General features: G+C 43.0%; 1 protein-coding gene across 2 annotated transcripts in view; it reads left to right on the forward strand.

The window, feature by feature from the left end:
• The first annotated feature begins 9111 nt into the window (after positions 1–9111).
• LOC115470917 (hepatocyte nuclear factor 4-beta-like) overlaps positions 9112–18479 on the forward strand; it is a 112327-nt gene continuing 102959 nt past the window's right edge. Inside the window, exon 1 of one of the 2 annotated variants that reach the window (XM_030204536.1) lies at positions 9112–9446. In XM_030204536.1, coding sequence (XP_030060396.1) covers positions 9332–9446 — 115 coding nt within the window. In that variant the 5' untranslated portion in view covers positions 9112–9331. Of the gene's footprint in view, positions 9447–9589; positions 9666–18479 lie in introns of those variants that run through there. The other variant, XM_030204537.1, reaches the window with a different exon arrangement.

Below are 18479 nucleotides of genomic sequence, written 5' to 3' on the forward strand. Positions count from 1 at the left end.
TGTATCATATCACCCCTGTTTCTCCTTTCCTCCAGGGTATACATGTTCAGGTCTGCAAGTCTCTCCTCATATGTCTTGTAACGCAAATCCCATACCATTCTCGTAGCTTTTCTTTGCACCGCTTCCATTTTTTTTACATCCTTAGCAAGGTACGGCCTCCAGAACTGAACACAATACTCCAGGTGGGGCCTCACCAATGACTTATACAGGGGCATCAACACCTCCTTTCTTCTGCTGGTCACACCTCTCTCTATACAGCCTAGCAACCTTCTGGCTACGGCCACCGCCTTGTCACACTGTTTCGTCGCCTTCAGGTCCTCAGATACTATCACCTCAAGATCCCTCTCCCCCTCAGTACCTATCAGACTCTCACCGCCTAACACATAAGTCTCTCTTGGGTTTCTACTCCCTAAGTGCATCACTTTGCATTTCTTCGCATTGAATTTTAATTGCCAAACCTTAGACCATTCTTCTAGTTTCCGCTGATCCTTTTTCATGTTTTCCACTCCCTCCCCGGTGTCCACTCTGTTACAAATCTTAGTATCGTCCGCAAAAAGGCAAACTTTACCTTCTAACCCTTCGGCAATGTCACTCACAAATATATTGAACAGAATCGGTCCCAGCACTGATCCCTGAGGCACTCCACTACTCACCTTTCCCTCCTCCGAGCGAACTCCATTTACCACCACCCTCTGGTTTCTGTCTGTCAACCAGTTCCTAATCCTAATCCTAATGGTGGTCTCTCATGCTACACCATCTCGTCTCATCCATAATACCTCCATTTTTGCTCAGTTCAATTTCAGTTTCTTTTCTAATATCCATATTTCTATTTCACAGAGACACTTGCTCATCATGTGTAATTTGTCCTTTCTGTTATCTCTTTTCTGTTATCTTCATTCTGTTATCACCATTCTCTTATCAATGTCTTGGTTATGGGAACATTGTATTTGCTGGATTGTAAAATGAGACCCTCAAGGCATTGCAAATGGTCTTAAATTCAGCCGCAAGGGGTACATTAGGCAGATCTAAATTTAATCAGATTACACCATGCTTTGTACAGCTTCACTGATCGCCCGTTGGAATTTTGCATTAAGTACAAGATTTTGCTAAGGGTTTTTAAATGATTCATAGGTTATGTTTATTGTAATGTACACAAAAAGTGAGGACGGCTTGAGGAGGAAATCCAAAAAAACTTTATTAGTAATAAAATGACGACCCGACGCGGCCGTGTTTCGGCATCAAAGCCTGCATCAGGGGTCAAACAAATCTTTTTAGGTCACTCTTTTTTTTGTGTGTGTATTTATGTGTATTGCCGTTGAGGCGCTCCACAGCTGACTTCACTATTTTTGTGTTCTAAGGAAGTCCTAAAGCCATGTTTTCCTTGGTTTTTTATCGAGTGACAACCTAAAAAGATTTGTTCGGATTTCCTCCTCAACTCGTCCTCACTTTTTGTGTACATTGCTTTTTATTTGCGTGAGGATTCTCCTCCCTGCTTTTTGTTCCCCCTTATATATGCTTATATATATTGTATGCATGCACCAGGTCAGCTGATTAGATTGGGTCTACAGAATGCATCAGTGGTCCTTTCATTTGAAAAAGCCCAGGAATCAAGTAATGCACCAGGGCATTTTCCATGTTTGTGCCTGATTTATGGAATGTTCCTCCTAGTGATATGAGTGTTGACTTGAAGAAGCTAAGGGGTCCTTTTACTAAGGTGCGCCAAAACAATGGACTGTGCTAGTGTAGGCGCGTGTTTTGGGTGCGCACAGATCCATTTTTTCAGCCTGCCTGTAAAAAAGGCCATTTTAAAATTTTTGCCTAAAATGGACATGCGACAAAATTAGAATTGGCGCGTGTCCATTTTGGGTCTGAAACCTTACTGCCAGCCATTGACTTACAGGTAAGGTCTCACGCGTTAACCGTGCAGTACTCATCTACGTGAGTAGAATGACGATTACCGCCTGGTTTTTGTCGTGCACCAGAAAATAAAAATTATTTTCCGGCGCGTGCAGTGGATGCATGTCAAAAATGAAATTACCGTAAGGGCCATGCGGTAGCCAAGCGGTAACTCCAAATTGATGAGTGTTGGGCACGTTTAGGCACCTACACGGCTTAGTAAAAGGGCCCCTAAGAACTTTCCCCTCCCCCTGCTCCTTAGCCTGCTGCAGTCATTTTTGAAAAACACCAGCCACTGAGCGTCTTGCATACCTGGAAATTCAGTGCCAAAGCATACCTGGATTCCGGGGACTGGCCGGGACTTATATAGTTGCCGGCAGATATTCAGATCGGTGCTGGCCTAAGTTTATCCGAACACTTACCCAGTTAGCAGCCTGAATATCGCCGTTAACTGGGTAAGACTTGGTGTTGCCTGACTCTACCCATGGACCATCCCGGAACTAGTGTTTGGGAGTCTGTGATAATATTCAGCACTATCCAGTTAAGTGTCACTGAATATTACAGCTAGATCCCATAGTTTTAGAATTTAACTGAGTAGGATCCTTCCTATCCAGTTATATCCTACATAAGTACATAAGTAATGCCATACTGAGAAAAGACCAAAGGTCCATCGAGCCCAGCATCCTGTCCCCGACAGCGGCCAATCCAGGTCAAGTGCACCTGGCAAGCTTCCCAAACGTACAAACATTCTATACATGTTATTCCCGAAATTGTGAATTTTTCCCAAGTCCATTTAGTAGTGGTCTATGGACTTGTCCTTTAGGAAACCATCTAACCCCTTTTTAAACTCTGCCAAGCTAACCTCCTTCACCACGTTCTCCAGCAACGAATTCCAGAGTTTAATTACGCGTTGGGTGAAGAAAAATTTTCTCCTATTTGTTTTAAATTTACTACACTGTAGTTTAATCGCATGCCCCCTAGTCCTAGTATTTTTGGAAAGCGTGAACAGACGCTTCACATCCACCTGTTCCACTCCACTCATTATTTTATATACCTCTATCATGTCTCCCCTCAGCCGTCTCATCTCCAAGCTGAAAAGCCCTAGCCTCCTTAGTCTTTCTAACATGTGTGTTTGAATTATGAAATGACATTTGTCACTGTCTGATAATGCGTATGCTTTTAGGTTTATATGGAAGTTATTTATCTTTTTGTACCACACCTAGAACTTTAGATGAATGGGTGGGTTATAATGTGTTTTAAATAAATAAACAACAATAAATTTACAGAAAGATTACCTCAAAGCAGTAATTGTTTTGCATGGTTAGAGTACCCATATCTGTCTCTGAGCCATTGCTCGAAAGGAACGTCTACACCAGGACATTGAAGGGAAATCCCTTCTTCTCCAGCGAGAACCTGCTCCCTTGCATGAGTGCAGGTGCTGAAAGTGAACTGCAAAGAAGTAAGTTTTCTGTGGGGTTCCTGGGGTGCAGGGGCGTAGCCAGACACCCAATTTTGGGTGGGCCTGGGCCCAAGATGGGTGGACAGAAGAACTCCGCCTTGTCCCACAAGTGATTTGGTCTCTCCCTCTCTCGCCTGTATACCATGTGGAGGGGCATAATTGAATGAAAACGTCTATCTCCATGGGCGTTTATCTCCGAGAACGGGTCCTTGAAGGGGCGGACCGAACCGTATTTTCGAAAAAAATAGACGTCCATGTTTTATTCGACAATTTGTGAGCTGGGCGTTTTTGTTTTTCAGTGATAATGGAAAATGAAAGCGCCCAGCTCAAAAACGAATAAATCCAAGGCATTTGTTCATGGGAGGGGCCAGGATTCGTAGTGCACTGGTCCCCCTCACATGCCAGGACACCAACCGGGCACCCTAGGGTGCACTTTTACAAAAACCAAAAAAAAGGTAAAAGAGCTCCCAGGTGCATAGCACCCTTCCCTTGTGTGTTGAGCCCCCCAAATCCCCCTCACAACCCACTGTCCACAAGTCTACACCATTACTATAGCCCTAAGGGGTGAAGGGGGGCACCTACATGTGGGTACAGTGGGTTTGGGGGGGTTGGACGACTAATAAGCATTAAGCAGCACAATTGTAACAGGTAGGGGGGGATGGGCCTGGGTCCACCTGTCTGAAGTCCACTGCACCCCCTAACAACTGCTTCAGGGACCTGCATACTGCTGCCAGGGAGGTGGGTATGACATTTGAGGGTGAAAATAAAAAGTTGTGAAACATCATTTTTTTGTGGTGGGAGGGGGTTACAGACCACTGGGGGAGTCAGGGGAGGTCATCCCCGATTCCCTCCGATGGTCATCTGGTCATTTAGAGCACTTTTTTGGGACCTGTTCGTGTGAAAAAAGGGTCCAACAAAAGTGGCCCAAATGTTCGCTAAAAACGCCTTTATTTTTTCGATTATCGCCCTAACGCGTACATCTCTCCTCGGCCGATAACCATGCCCCAGTTCCACCTTCGCCACACCCCCATCAACTTTGTCCGCATCCGCGACGGAGTGCAGTTGAAAACGTCCAAAATCGGCTTTCGATTATACCGATTTATTCGTTTTTGTGAGATAAATGTCTATCTCCCGATTTAGGTCAAAATCTAGGCGTTTTTCTCTTTCGATTATAAGGTGGATGGTCTCTCAAACATCCCCCCCTGCATACCTTTTAAATAGATTTTCACAGGCAGCGAGCAGCAACTAATACACACTGCTCATGTTGGCCCTTCAGCATGTATCAGTCACTACTTGTTGCAGGTGAAGATTTATTTACAAGGTATGCAGGAGGGTCAGTTGTTGGAAGTTTTCAGCTGGTGGGGCTTGGGAAGAATGCCTGCCAGCCATATCATAGGTGTACTGCTACTGGATGGGCCTGAGCCCAAAGTGGGTGGGCCGGGGCCCACCTAGGCCCACCCTTGGCTATACCACTGCTGGGGTGTAAATCTGTTGATGGATCACTCCACAACAGGGACACCCCCCTTTACATAGAGTTAACACAGTGGGTCATCACAGCAGGGGCGTAGCCAGACACCCAACTTTGAGTGGGCCTGGACCCAAGATGGGTGGGCAGAAGAACCCCTCCCTGGCCCACAGGTGATTTGGTCTCTCCTTGTCTCACCTGCATGCCATCTGCTATTTACAAGGTATGCAGGAGGGACAGTTGTTGGAAGTTTTCAGCTGGTGGGGCTTGGGAAGCCCTGCCAACCACACTACTACTGGGTGGGCCTGAGCTCAAAGCAGGCGGGCCTAGGCCCACCCTTGGCTATGCCACTGTATCACAGGCAGTATCATAGGAGCCGACTCTGTGGGTGCTGTGGGTGCTTGAGCACCCCCAATATAGAGAATATTCATTGAATGTGTCCAGGGAGGGGTTATTTCCACTGGGCTTAGCACCCCCAATAATTTTGAAACGTTGGCTCCTGTGGGCAGTATAGTATATCAGATTAATTGCTACAGGAGTCCATAAATCCAGGCTTCAAGAGTCAGAAAGCGTTCTGGTTTTCAGGATTTTCAGACTGAATACGCATGAGATATATCTGTGTACATTGGAAGCAGGGTATGCAAATATATCATGCATATTCATATTGGAAATTCTAAAAATCAGACTACTTTGTGGTCTCAAGGACCATATTTGGAGACCAGTAGTAGAATGATCTCCTCTAATGAGCAAGCTTCAAGGTCATATCTGCCTTCTGATATACTGTTGGCAAAACATTGTACCCACAGTAACGATTGTACCCACTAGTTCAGGACAGATTAATAATATTTAATATTGTCTAATGACGGCAAGGGTTACTAATCAGGTCACAGTCTAGCTGAGCTTGGCATTATTGGAAGACTTAGAGCATAGTCCAAGGATAACAAAATAAAATCTTGAGATCTTATCTTTTCGAGTTGCTATTTTGCAATGTTTGTGGCCATGTTTTCTAAAGTAAGTCTATTCAATATTAAATTATTTTACCAGAGGTTATATAAAAGATAAGATGAGAAGATTACAACTTTGATGTGCTGCAATTCAACCTGCTCTAGTCTTGGGCCTAACTGATTTTGTTGGAGTCTCTTTGCAGGGCCAATGAATAGAAACATAGAAACATGACGGCAGACAAAGGCCATATGACCCATCCAGTCTAGTAAAGTGTAATAAGGTGTTCCTTGCTATTGGCTTTGATTAAAGCATCATCACGATCAACTATAACATCCAAAGGGTCAATATATATGGGTTGATAGAGTATCTAATATTGTAACATTGCCATTTTTGTAATATTGGTTATCTTTGCTTACTTTTAGTGGACCTGACCCTTACGCAGCTTCTGTGAAACATGTCGCATGTTGGCCAGAGGTCCTGTTAACTTCTAACAACTGCTAAAAGCTAAGTTCTAAATAATTCAATCGTTTTAAATGAGTAAATACTTTATTTAAGAATGAATAAATAATATTGAATTATGAGAGGACCCATGAAGAGCCAATGGCATGTCAAGAGTTGAGAGCAATCGGGTCTCGTGACAAATGAATCACCTCCGCACTCATTGTGCTGCTGAGGTCCTTTAACCAAATTAAATCTATTCAAAATGAAAAAAATGAAGAAAAGATTGGATGTGTATATGCAGTGATTTTGAAAGGATATAAGGGAGGATGTTACATTGTCATGAGAGTTGAAGGTGCTGGGCATGTTTTGAATTAATTAGATGGTATGATACAGCCCCCGCCAACTGAAATATTGATTAAGTTGCATTGAGTTCCTCATATTAGAATCTCAAGGAGTAGCAACATTCCATGCTACCAATCCCGAGGCAAGTCATAGTCCTCTGCATTATGAATGCCGCATCTCAAAAAAGATATAGTGGAATTAGAAAAGGTACGGAGAAGGGTAACAAATGATAAAGGAGATGGGACAACTTTCCTAAAGCGTCTAGGGCTCTTCAGCTTGGAGAAAAGACGACTGAGGGGAGATATGATAGAGGTTTATAAAATAATGGGTGGAGTGGAATGGGTAGATGTGAATCGCTTGTTTACTCTTTCCAAAAATACTAGGACTAGGGGGCACATAATGAAGCTACAAAGTAGTAAACACGACATGGACATCACGCAATCTTCATCCATTCCGACCCTCCACTTATACCTCATACGTTCACAATACAACTTCGTATTTGTTATCCACCGACTGGGCAAACGCCTTTGACGGTACTATGTAAGCCACATTGAGCCTTCAAATAGGTGGGAAAATGTGAGGTACAAATGCAACAAATAAATAAAAAACATACAATAGCCATACTGGGTTCATAATTTAAATGCGCTCGGTGGTATTTCGCCTGCCGTCAGACTCACAGAAAAAGAAGCCTGCCCTTGCAGATCAGCGACGCGGCTGCGCCGGAGAAGAGGACTTCGGCTGGCGGGGGTTGTGGACCTCCGCCAGCAAAGGTACCCATCGGCGGGGGGGGGGGGGGCAGGGCCAAATCTACGTGGGGCCCATGACCCCGTGGCCCCACGTAGCTACGCCCCTGGCACACGCTAACGATTAGAATGCGCTAAATGATAAGTTGCCAATAGGAATATAATGGCTGTCTTATCATTAGCATGCACTAAATCCATTAGTGCATCTTAATAAAATCAAGTAATCTCTTAAGATTATGGCCAGCTATAAACTTTCTCAAGACACATTATTATTCCATCTAGAAGGATGGTGTAGAGACCAAAATAGGAAATGGGGGTTTTCTTGCCTCTAGAAATTTCTTAAAATGGTCAGGATCAAGAAAAACAAATGTTTTACCTTCATATTTAACAAAACATATAGGTTTCATTATTCAGTTGGCAGCACTCAGTGTTTTGCTGAGCACCTCCGGCCTCATACCCAAACGTAACAGGTGGGGGGGGGGGGATGGGGCTGGGTCCGCCTGTCTGAAGTACACTGCACCCACTAAAACTGCTCCAGGGACCTGCATACTGCTGTCACAGACCTGAGTATGACATCTGAGGCTGGCACAAAATATTTTGAAAGATGTTTTTTGAAGGTGGGAGAGGGTTGGTGGCCACTGGGGGAGTAACGGGAGGTGATCCCCGATTCTCTCCGGTGGTCATCTGGTCATTTCGGGCACCTTTTTGTGCCTTAGTCGTAAGAAAAACAGGTCCAGGTGAAAACGACCAAGTGCTCGTCAGGGACGTCCTTCTTTTTTTCCATTATGGGTCAAGGACGTCCAAGTGTTAGGCACGCCCAAGTCCCACCTTCGCTATTTCTTTGCTACGCCTTCGACATGCCCCCATGAACTTTTGGCCGTCCCTGTGACGGAGTACAGTTGGGGATGTCCAAAATCGGCTTTCGATTATACCGACTTGTACGTTTCTGTGAGGACGTCCATCTTCCCGTTTGTGTCGAAAGATGGGGCCCAATAGGTGTCAAAGACAGGTCCAAGGACGGAATCCAGTGAACAGCTCCGGTTAGGATTACTCCCCATTGCTATGCCCTGGCCATGTAAACATAGGGTAGTTGTGGCATGCCTCAAAGGGAGGATCCCATAATACCCTTCCAGTTTTTGCATGTGTGCAAGTGTGCCTTACCCACACTTACACACATACATTATACCAAACTGTGATCTCTTTGTATACTTCTCCATTCTAGGCATGGACATTTACATCAGCTCTATAGCTGGGGTAAGTGCTCACACATAAAAACATATAAGCACACATTTAACCAATGATGGTGCCTGAGAAGATACACCTTCTGCAGCATTGTCCTTCTAGTGTATGACAGAGGAAGAGAGAATGAGAGGGGTCAGAAAACAGAGGGAAAGCAATGATGAGAGAATGGAAGGAAAGAAAGAGGGGGTTTCTAGACAGCAAACATGGTGCTTGTAAGAAAGCGGGAGAGCTCTAGAAAGGTATTGCTGAAATTTCCAGCACTTTGCTTGCTCTGAGTGATATGACACAGTTGTTGATGGTAAAACTCATTGATTTCTGCTTAACCTGCAGATAACTATTTAAACATGAAGTTGCATTTCCCCTTCTGCCTACAAAAATGGCATTAGTACTGTTTAACCTGCTCCTTCACTTTAGTTTGTGAGCACAGCTCAGCCTGTAAAGGTTCCCTGAGATACTGAAGGATTTTATTTTGTTTACACAGGACTGCAATAAGCAATATTGCATGGCATGGGAGGAGGGGGGGGGGGGGGGGGTGGGGGGGGGAATGCAACCCATGCTAATTTAGTCCAAGTCTTATCTGCATTGTATAATCACAATATGATAGAGACCCGTCAGCACTGTAGGTGGTTGGGAGAGACAGCGAGGTCTCTTTTTTTGCTTCTGTCTTCCTTCGGCACTGGGGTCCTTGACCGTGCTGTGTCCTTTGAAGGGCCTGAGGTAGCTTGTCTAAGGAGGAAACCTCTGCAGTGATTGACAGCAAGGCTGCGTGGCCTGATCTGCCGCAGCTGATAGGCAATAATGAAGCTTTGCGAAGCCATGATGGACATGGACATGCCAGACTACACGGAGACCCTGGATTCCTCTTTCACCATGCTGGAGTTTGACAGTTTAAGGGTACTGACCAGCAGCACAGGTGAGTTTTCTCTATCAACTCTTTCCCAGTAACTCTTAGGAATAATTTGAACCAAAAAGGGTCAAATTCCGAAGGGCAGGGGTAAGTTTATAGCTTTGATCTCAGAGTACTCAAAGTCCAGTTTGTGCTTGCTTTAACTCATCCTGAAAGGAAAAATGACAAACAGATTTATTTTTCAGGATTCCTTCGTGATTTCCACTGGCCACAACATAGTAGAAGGTATTTTGGGGTTGTACAGGGGATGGAAGAATGTATTGAAGAATAGTTTTTAACTTTCAGCATTTTATGAGATGTTTGACAAGTTAATACTGACCTGCCCGTCTTGCACATAGCTTGCAGTGTTCTATCAAATTAACAACTTTCACCTTGACTTTGTTTCCGCCAAACCAACCGGTGGCCCTCAATATATGGCTCTTTTGATGCTGTATCTTAACAGCTGTGTCAATCTTCGTTTTGCCAGTAATCAAAGGGTTTGTACATCACAAATGGTATAGATTTCTGTTCCTCCCTAAATATCCCTATTGAATACATGGGATATTGTAGTAAGTTGTAAGACACCCTGTGACAAAGTGATTGCTGGAACACGGAGCACCAAGTCCCAAGAGCAAATGCGGTAGAGAAGGGGCACATTGTGAATGAAATCAGTGTCTGCTTTGCTGAGTCTGACCTTTTTTTTGTAACAGCCCCGTATCCGTGGTCCACATGACATCTAAATGTTGCAGACCCTAGTCTCAAAATGTATGTTGTTTCTGCAGCTGGGAAAATGTACTTCTCTAAGCTCTGTGACGTGTTCTATTTTGCTTATGACTTTGCAATTGTGCTTGTTGAGTGGTAGAGAGGGTTGTGTTGTGTTGGCTGTAGCATTATTTTGAAATATTCGGTAAGGGTATTAAAGGAGACGGTTTTTAATTTTTTATGGAGGATCCATTGATGGCTGGTAATATGGCAGTTACAGAGTGACAACCCCAAAGAAAGGACTGGCAGGTAACCCGCCAGGCGTGGCAGTTACAACACTCACCCTTTAACTGAGTACACCAAATGGGTTACTTTAGTCTTTATCGATCATCATCCATTATCCCTCTAATTCTATAAACGTCACACACACAACTACGCTCATAGTTATAGAATAAATACCACTTATGCATGTAACTTAATTTGTCCTTGACTAGTACTTATTTGACAATAACTATCAATAGTTGACCTTAACTAGCACTAATTTGCAGTTACGTTCATGAATTATGATCTTATTCTATAGAACACCGAAAACGTCAAGGACCGTCCCCTCAAAATATCAATAGCGTCAGCTCAGTTCCTACATGATCTTGGCAGGGAGACTTTATATGTAGGAGCTGAGCTGGGAATAATTATCAATAACTGATATTTTGAAGGGACAGTCCTTGAGAAAGCCCTGGGGGGCGAAACATGATCATGTCGGACAACATGTCCACAGCCTGACAATGCTCTGCTTTAAGATAAGTTGAACCAATATACAGTTTAAAAAATTTAAAAATATATTTAGAATATTTAATATAAGCTAGTGGTTTATGCAGCGGGAAAGTGGAAGGAAGTTTCCAATAACTTTGGATTAAAACACTTGAGAGCCGATGACCAGGTGGGTGCAAGAAATCCTTGCATCAGTGCAAAATCATTGGCGAGGTGCACCGTTGAGGTTTTCGGTGTTCTGTTAATTTAAGTGGGAAAAACAGCGTTGTTATCATTGATTGACTATTATTTCCCATACAAGGATTTGGGCGCAATAATATTGTATCTTATTCTATAGAACGCATGCATAAATTGTCTATGGTGTAACTGACCAGAGGGTGCTCATGTGGGAGGGGTATGGGTAGGTCACGGGCGTTCTGACTATTCTAGCACACACTTTCAGGGGCATTTTCGAAAAAGAAGGGCGCCCATCTTCCGACACAAATCGGGAGATGGGCGTCCTTCTCTCAGGGTCGCCCAAATCGGCATAATCGAAAGCCGATTTTGGGCATCCTCTACTGCTTTCCGTTGCAGGGACAGCCAAAGTTCATGGGGGCGTGTCGGCAGTGTACCAAAGGTGGGACGGAGGCGTGCTTAACAGATGGGCGTCCTTGGCTGATAATGGAAAAAAGAACGGCGTCCCTAATGAGCATTTCGCCGACTTTACTTGGTCCCTTTTTTTTCACGACCACGTCTCAAAAAGATGCCCGAACTGACCAGATGTCCACCGGAGGGAATCGGGGATGACCTCCCGTTACTCCTCCAGTGGTCATCAACCTCCTCCAACCCAAAAACAAAAATTAAAAAACATTTTTTCCAGCCTCTAATGTCATACCCAGCTCCATCATAGCAGTATGCAGGTCCCTGGAGCAGTTTTTAGTGGGTGCAGTGCACTTCAGGCAGGCAGACCCAGGCCCGTCTCCCCCTACCTGTTACACTTGTGGTGGTAAATGTGAGCCCTCCAAAACCCACCCGAAACCGACTGTACCCACATGTAGGTGCCCCCCTTCATCTGTAAGGGCTACGGTAGTGGTGTATAGTTGTGGGGAGTGGGTTTTGGGGGGGGGGTTGGGGGGCTCAGCACCCAAGGTAAGGGAGCTATTCACCTGGGAGCAATTTCTGAAGTCCACTGTAGTGCCCCCTAGGGTGCCCGGTTGGTGTCCTGGCATGTCAGGGGGACCAGTGCACTAAGAATGCTGGCTCCTCCCATGACCAAATGCCTTGGATTTGGTCATTTTTGAGATGGGCATCCTTGATTTCCATTATCGGCAAAAAACGAGGTCACCCATCTCTAAGGTAGACCATTTCAGCATTTAGGTCGACCATCTCTTAGGTTGACCTAAATGTTGAGATTTGGGCGTCCCCAACTATATTATCGAAACGAAAGATGGACGCCCATCTTGTTTTGATAATATGGGATGCCCCGCCCCTTCATGGAGACGTCCTCAGAGATGGGCGCCCTTAGAGATGGTCGTCCCCGTTCGATTATGCCCCTCCACATAAACTACTATCGGTTACACATGCAAAGTGCTGGGTTTAGGTGCGTAATTTACACCTGCCGTAGACATGAAGTATGTGGTGGTGTCTAAATGTTGGTGTGTAAATGTCAACTTATGCCAACGTTAATATAGTTTGCTCAGTAATAAAGCTCTTCCACATCCATTGTACTTGTACATAACGTATTAAACAACTGAAAGCCCAAATCTCCCGATAGGGAAATTTGCAATAAATTTACCACCCTCTTCCACATTGGGAGTTAGTTCTTATCATCGGTTCCTTGGAACACAGGGCAGTATCCATGTCTGCTAGGCATGCCACAACTACCCTGGAAGGAATGTAGCGAAATGTGTCAAGGGGAGCATTTTCTTCCAAGGTAAGTGGGGGTTGTTACAAGCTTTTGATATTTTTGAAATACTTTTTGGCATTTTTTCAGTCTGGCAAGCCAGTCTTTTTCACTAATTTAAGTTTTAGTAGTAGAACCCTTTAGAATATATAATAAAACATTTTATTTATTTATTTGCTGCATTTGTATCCCACATTTTCCCACCTATTGGCAGGCTCAATGTGCCTTACAATATGTTACAACGACACTCACATTAATGGAATAAGAATTTCAGAGTATAGATACGGATAGGTGCATAAGAATATCATGGCAATCATATTAACGGAAATAAGAATTTCAGAATTGTTTCAAATAAGGTGCATAAGAATATCATGTAGGGTTAGAAATGGATAAATAGGTAAAAACATAACATAATGATATCAGGACAAGGTATAATATTCAGTAGTGAGGATGTAATTAAAATAAATAAATTCGAAGAGTTCCATAATAGTTGTATCTGGTGTAATTTACATTCACATTCAAAGTATCTTGTTGAAGGAGGCGTTTTGATACCATCCAATAAGTTAGGTGTTTTTTTGTACTGATTCTTTATTTCTTCTAAGGAACCGATGATAAGAACTGACTCCCAATGTGATAGAGGGTGGTCAATTTATGGCAAATTCCCCTATTGGGAGATTTGGGGTTTCAGTTGTTTAATACGTTATGTACAAGAACAATGGATGTGGAAGAGCTTTATTACTGAGCAAACTATATTAACTCTGGTGTAGACTAGTATTTCTATACCAGCAACTATGGGCCAAATTCTATAAAGTGCTGAAAAATGGGCACCAGACAATATCATTGCTAAGTGTGTAAATCCTAATCGGTGCCAATTAACTTTAATAATTGGCTGTTACTGGCTATTTATTGCTCATTAATGGCTCATTAGCCAATTAAGTTGCATGTGCATTTCAGAACTGCATGCAAATTTAGGTGCCCAAATCTGGGCAGCATACATAGAATGCAGAGGTATGTGCTAGAATTCCTGCCTGACCAGGAATCTGACGCCTGAGGTGAGGGCCGAGATAAGGTGAGGTGACGCCCCCCCCCCCCCGGCTGCAATCTGGCATCTCCCCCCTTCCTTCTTCAACCCCCTTCCCCGAGCCTACCTTTGTTTTCCAAAAGACAGCGGCGACAGCGATTCCCATAGGCTGCCCTGCCGCCGGCACCGGCCTCTTCTCTCTACTGCGGCCCGCCTCTGAGGAAACAGGAAGTGATGTCAGAGGCGGGCTGCAGTAGAGAGAAGAGGCTGGTGCCGGTGGAAGGGCAGCCAATGGGAATTGCTGCCGTCGCTGACTTTTAATAAACAAAGGTAGGCTCAGGGAAGGGGATTGAAGAAGGAAGGGGGGAGATGCCAGACCTTGAAGTGTGCCGTCTGAGGTCCCTGGCTCAGGTGGCCTAATGGCTTGACAGACCTTTCTAGAAGTGACTCCGGTTACTGTGTTACAATGCTACTAAACAAAAAAACCCAAGAGGAGCAAACTAATTTTACAATACAAAAAAGCAAGACACCCCTGTACTGATAAGAGGGACACCAATGATCGCAAAATGACTATGTTACAATGGACATCCCAATATAGTAGAACTCATCATTGATAATTTGAGCAACATTGCTGCCCTTACTGAGATTCTTCAGTATGAATCTCTGGTTATTTTGATGAATAGATCTTGAGTTTTTTTAAGAACTAGAGCGACATCATCTGTTGTTTCATTGTGTGTTGTTTCCCCTTCAAAATGTCATTTTGATTCATTCTCGTTGCTGTGGTGCATGCAAAATCATTGTAATGCATGTTAAATCGTTTTAGGTTGCCTAGACTGGGAAAACAAGTAAGCAGCTGTTGAGGCCTACTTTGTAAAGATGCATAGATGTCTAGGTATGTTTTAGCAAATTGCTCCACAAATGCTGAAGAAATTGTGGCTAAAATGAAATTGTGGACCTACTCAGGAAGTGGTGTAAACATTCAGAAGTAACATACTCGTGAAAGTTAGGAGCCAAAAAGATCATACTGAGTCCCTTATTCTATAAAGGGCACCTGTTATAGATTACTAGATTAAAAAAGAGAGGGTTCCAAGTACACCATGAGACCAAACCAAATCAAAAAGCACGATCGGACCTCCAGGAACAGGACAAAGGTAGTCTTTATTGTAAAGACCCGACACGGGCTGTGTTTCGGCATCCAAGCGCCTGCGTCAGGGGTCTAATAAAATACAAAAATGTAAAATTTTACATATACAGTAAAATATAATCAAATATGATAAAATAAACATATGACATAAATAAAAGAAAAATAAAATGAGTTATAAAATATAACAGCAATGAGTTGCAAATTACATAAAAATATACACTGAAAAATGACAATAATAAACAGAGAAAGCAGACTGTCATGAAATTGGGTGGCGGGGGGAAGAGGGGTTGGTGGTTGAGAGGCTAGGATGGGGGAGGGCAGACTTATACGGGGTCTGTGCCGGAGCCGGTGATGGGAGGCGGGACTGGTGGTTGGGAGGCGGGAAATACTGCTGGACAGACTTATACGGTCTGTGCCCTGAAAAAGACAGGTACAAATCAAGGTAAGGTATACACATATGAGTTTATCGTAGGCAGACTAGATGGACCGTGCAGGTCTTTTTCTGCCGTCATCTACTATGTTACTATGTTACTTGTTTGGTATAAACATAAGAACAACTTCTTTCTTACTGCAAAAAAAAAATCCTATGGTGATGATTTTTACAACAAGACCACTGGTACTTCAACTAAAAAAATTATATGTATATAAAACTTAGAACTGATCAAAGAAAAAGAAAAAAGAGCATCATCGATAAATTCCAGAGAACCTCATTGTGCAAAGCGGGATCATCATGAAAGGTACAACACAGTAAAAACGCAATACTTGCTATACGCAGGAGATAATAAATAATATTTAAACATCACTGGGCAGATAGTGTCACCATTGGAGGTACACAAACATATAGATGATATGTTAGAGATTACTTTCATAGCGGGCAGGTCATGCCTGGTAGAAACAGCTGTAAGTCTGGTGTCCAAGGTTGGGCGCGGATCGGCAATATTCTAGAACTTGGCACCTAAGTTTTGGGAATTCTTATGACCCGCCTAGGCCTCTCGCATGGCCACATTGCCTTTTAGGTTGTGTGCGGGAAAAGTTAGGTACCAAAACTTACCATAATAATTAATAACAGGGACTCTAACACATCACTACTTACTAGAGAATCTGTCTGTTTTTTTTGATTTATTGAATTGTTTAATCAGTCTGTCTTTTTTGTTTTATCTACTCTTGATTGACGATGTTAGGATGTAGTATTGTAAGCCACATTGAGTCTGCAAATAGGTGGGAAAATGTGGGATACAAATGCAACAAATAAATAAATAAATAAATAACTTCAATCAAGCACCAATTAAGTGGCCAATTGGTGCCCGTTTCCTCATTAAGTTGCGCACGGATTAGGAATTCGCACACAAATTCCGGTGCCCAACTTTAGGTGACCTATCTAGAATCCAGCGGTATGTGTGTAAAGCATCAGTCTGGCAGCTCTCCTCCTAAAATGCACCTCCAAACTCTCCTACACTTGAGTCGTATAAAAGAACCCGTTTCTTGTCATCGTGCATTCTCTGATGCAGAGGTAAGCGTCATTTTAACACAAGTAGACTTGACTAAAATGACAAAATTCTAAAAATCCCAACACTAAAATAATTACACTAACATTGTATTATATCTCTGGTATTTGAATTCCAGTGCTGTTAAACGTGTATGTTTTTGATACTGTTTCACGGTAGTTTTATTATTAGGTTTCAATTTACTGTTTTCAAGTTTATCTCATTTATTGTACTGTATTTATATTTATTCTTGGTTATTTTAGTATTGTTATGCTGTTAACAAAATTGTACGTTTTATGTTAAACTGTACCTGCAGTACTCCGCCTTGGGTGAGTCTCTTCATAAAGGCAGTTAATAAATCCCAATAAATAAATAAGTAAATAAATAATGAAATGAAAATCAAACATGGCAGTTATAAGTGGCAACTTACTTAGCATTTACTTACGCAAGAACACTAAGCAGTATTCTATAAGGAAGCGTGTAACTGCAAGAGGGCATACACATGAGCAGACTATGGGCAGGACATGGGTGCATCTCCTACTTATATATGCACTTCAGAGAATACCAAAAGATGAGCAAAGTGCGTGGCTCACTGAGGCGTGTCAACTTATGACAGCCATGGCGCGTGAATATAGACATGCTGACATGTTATATTAGAATTTTGGTGCCATTATAGAATTGGCACTCAACCCGCAGCATCAAAGCACCTGACTTGAGGTTCCAAATTATTGAATTGCTATCAAAGGCATACCTCTGTCAAGAATGTGAAGATATAAATGTGGGTTAGAGTTTATATCCAGTATCACTGTGTATAGCTCCTCTGTGTGAATTACTACTTTGTTCCTGAGTGACTAAGGCATAAGAACATGCCATACTGGGTTAGACCAATGGTCCATCTAGCCCAGTATCCTGTTTTCCAAACAGTGGTCAAGCCAGGTCACAAGTACCTGGCAGAAACCCAAATCATGGCAGCACTCCATACTACAAATCCCAGGGCAAGCAGTTGCTTCCCATGTCTGCCTCAATAGCAGACTATGGACTTTTCCTCCAGGAGTTTGTCCAAACCTTTTTTAAACCCAGATACGCTACCACATCCTCCAGCAAAGAGTTCCAGAGCTTAACTATTTGTTGAGTGAAACAAAATGTCCTCCTATTTGTTTTAAAAGCATTTCCATGTAACTTCCTCAAGTGTCCCCTAGTCTTTGTACTTTTGGAATGAGTAAAAAAATCAATTTACTTCTACTCGTTGTACACCACTCAGGATTTTGTAGACCTCAATCATATCTCCCCTTAGCCGTCTCTTTTCCAAGCTGAAGAGCCCTAACCTCTTTAGTCTTTCCTCATACAAGAGGAGATCAATCCCCTTTATCTTTGTCTAGGGCGGTGTTCCTGACTGTAAGGCCCAGGAGCCAGTGGTGATCTCCACTGACCCTTAGTGTGGTTCACTCACTCTTTCCTCCCCTCTCCAGAGCCCTGCATAAGAACATAAGCACTTAAGCGTTACCATACTGGGACAGACTAAAGCTCCATCAAGCCAAGCATCCTATTTCCAACAGTGGCCATTCCAGGTTACAAGTACCTGGCAAGATCCCAAAACAGTACAATACATTTTATGCTTCTTATCCTAGAAATAAGCAGTGGATTTTCCCCAAGTCCATTTTTATAATGGCTTATGGACTTTTCCTTTAGGAAGCTATCCAAACCTTTTTTTAAACCCCGCTAAGCTAACTGATTTTACTCTGGCAACGAATTCCAGAGTTTATTACATGTTGAAAATATTTCTTCATTCAACATGTAATAAACTCTGGGCACGCAATGAAGCTACAAAGTAGTAAAGTTAAAATGAATCAGAGGAAATATTTTAACTTTACTACTTTGTAGCTTCATTGCGTGCCCCCTAGTCCTAGTATTTTTGGAATGAGTAAACAACCAATTCATGTCTACCCCTTCCACTCCACTCATTATTTTATTGACCACAGACAGAAACAAAATGGCAAAAAAACCCCTCTTTGAGTACATCAGGCCTTGAATCCAAAGCTGAACTAATTCCACAAGAGCT

The sequence above is a fragment of the Microcaecilia unicolor genome, chromosome 5, assembly GCF_901765095.1.
Source record: "Microcaecilia unicolor chromosome 5, aMicUni1.1, whole genome shotgun sequence".
Lineage (NCBI taxonomy): Eukaryota > Metazoa > Chordata > Amphibia > Gymnophiona > Siphonopidae > Microcaecilia > Microcaecilia unicolor.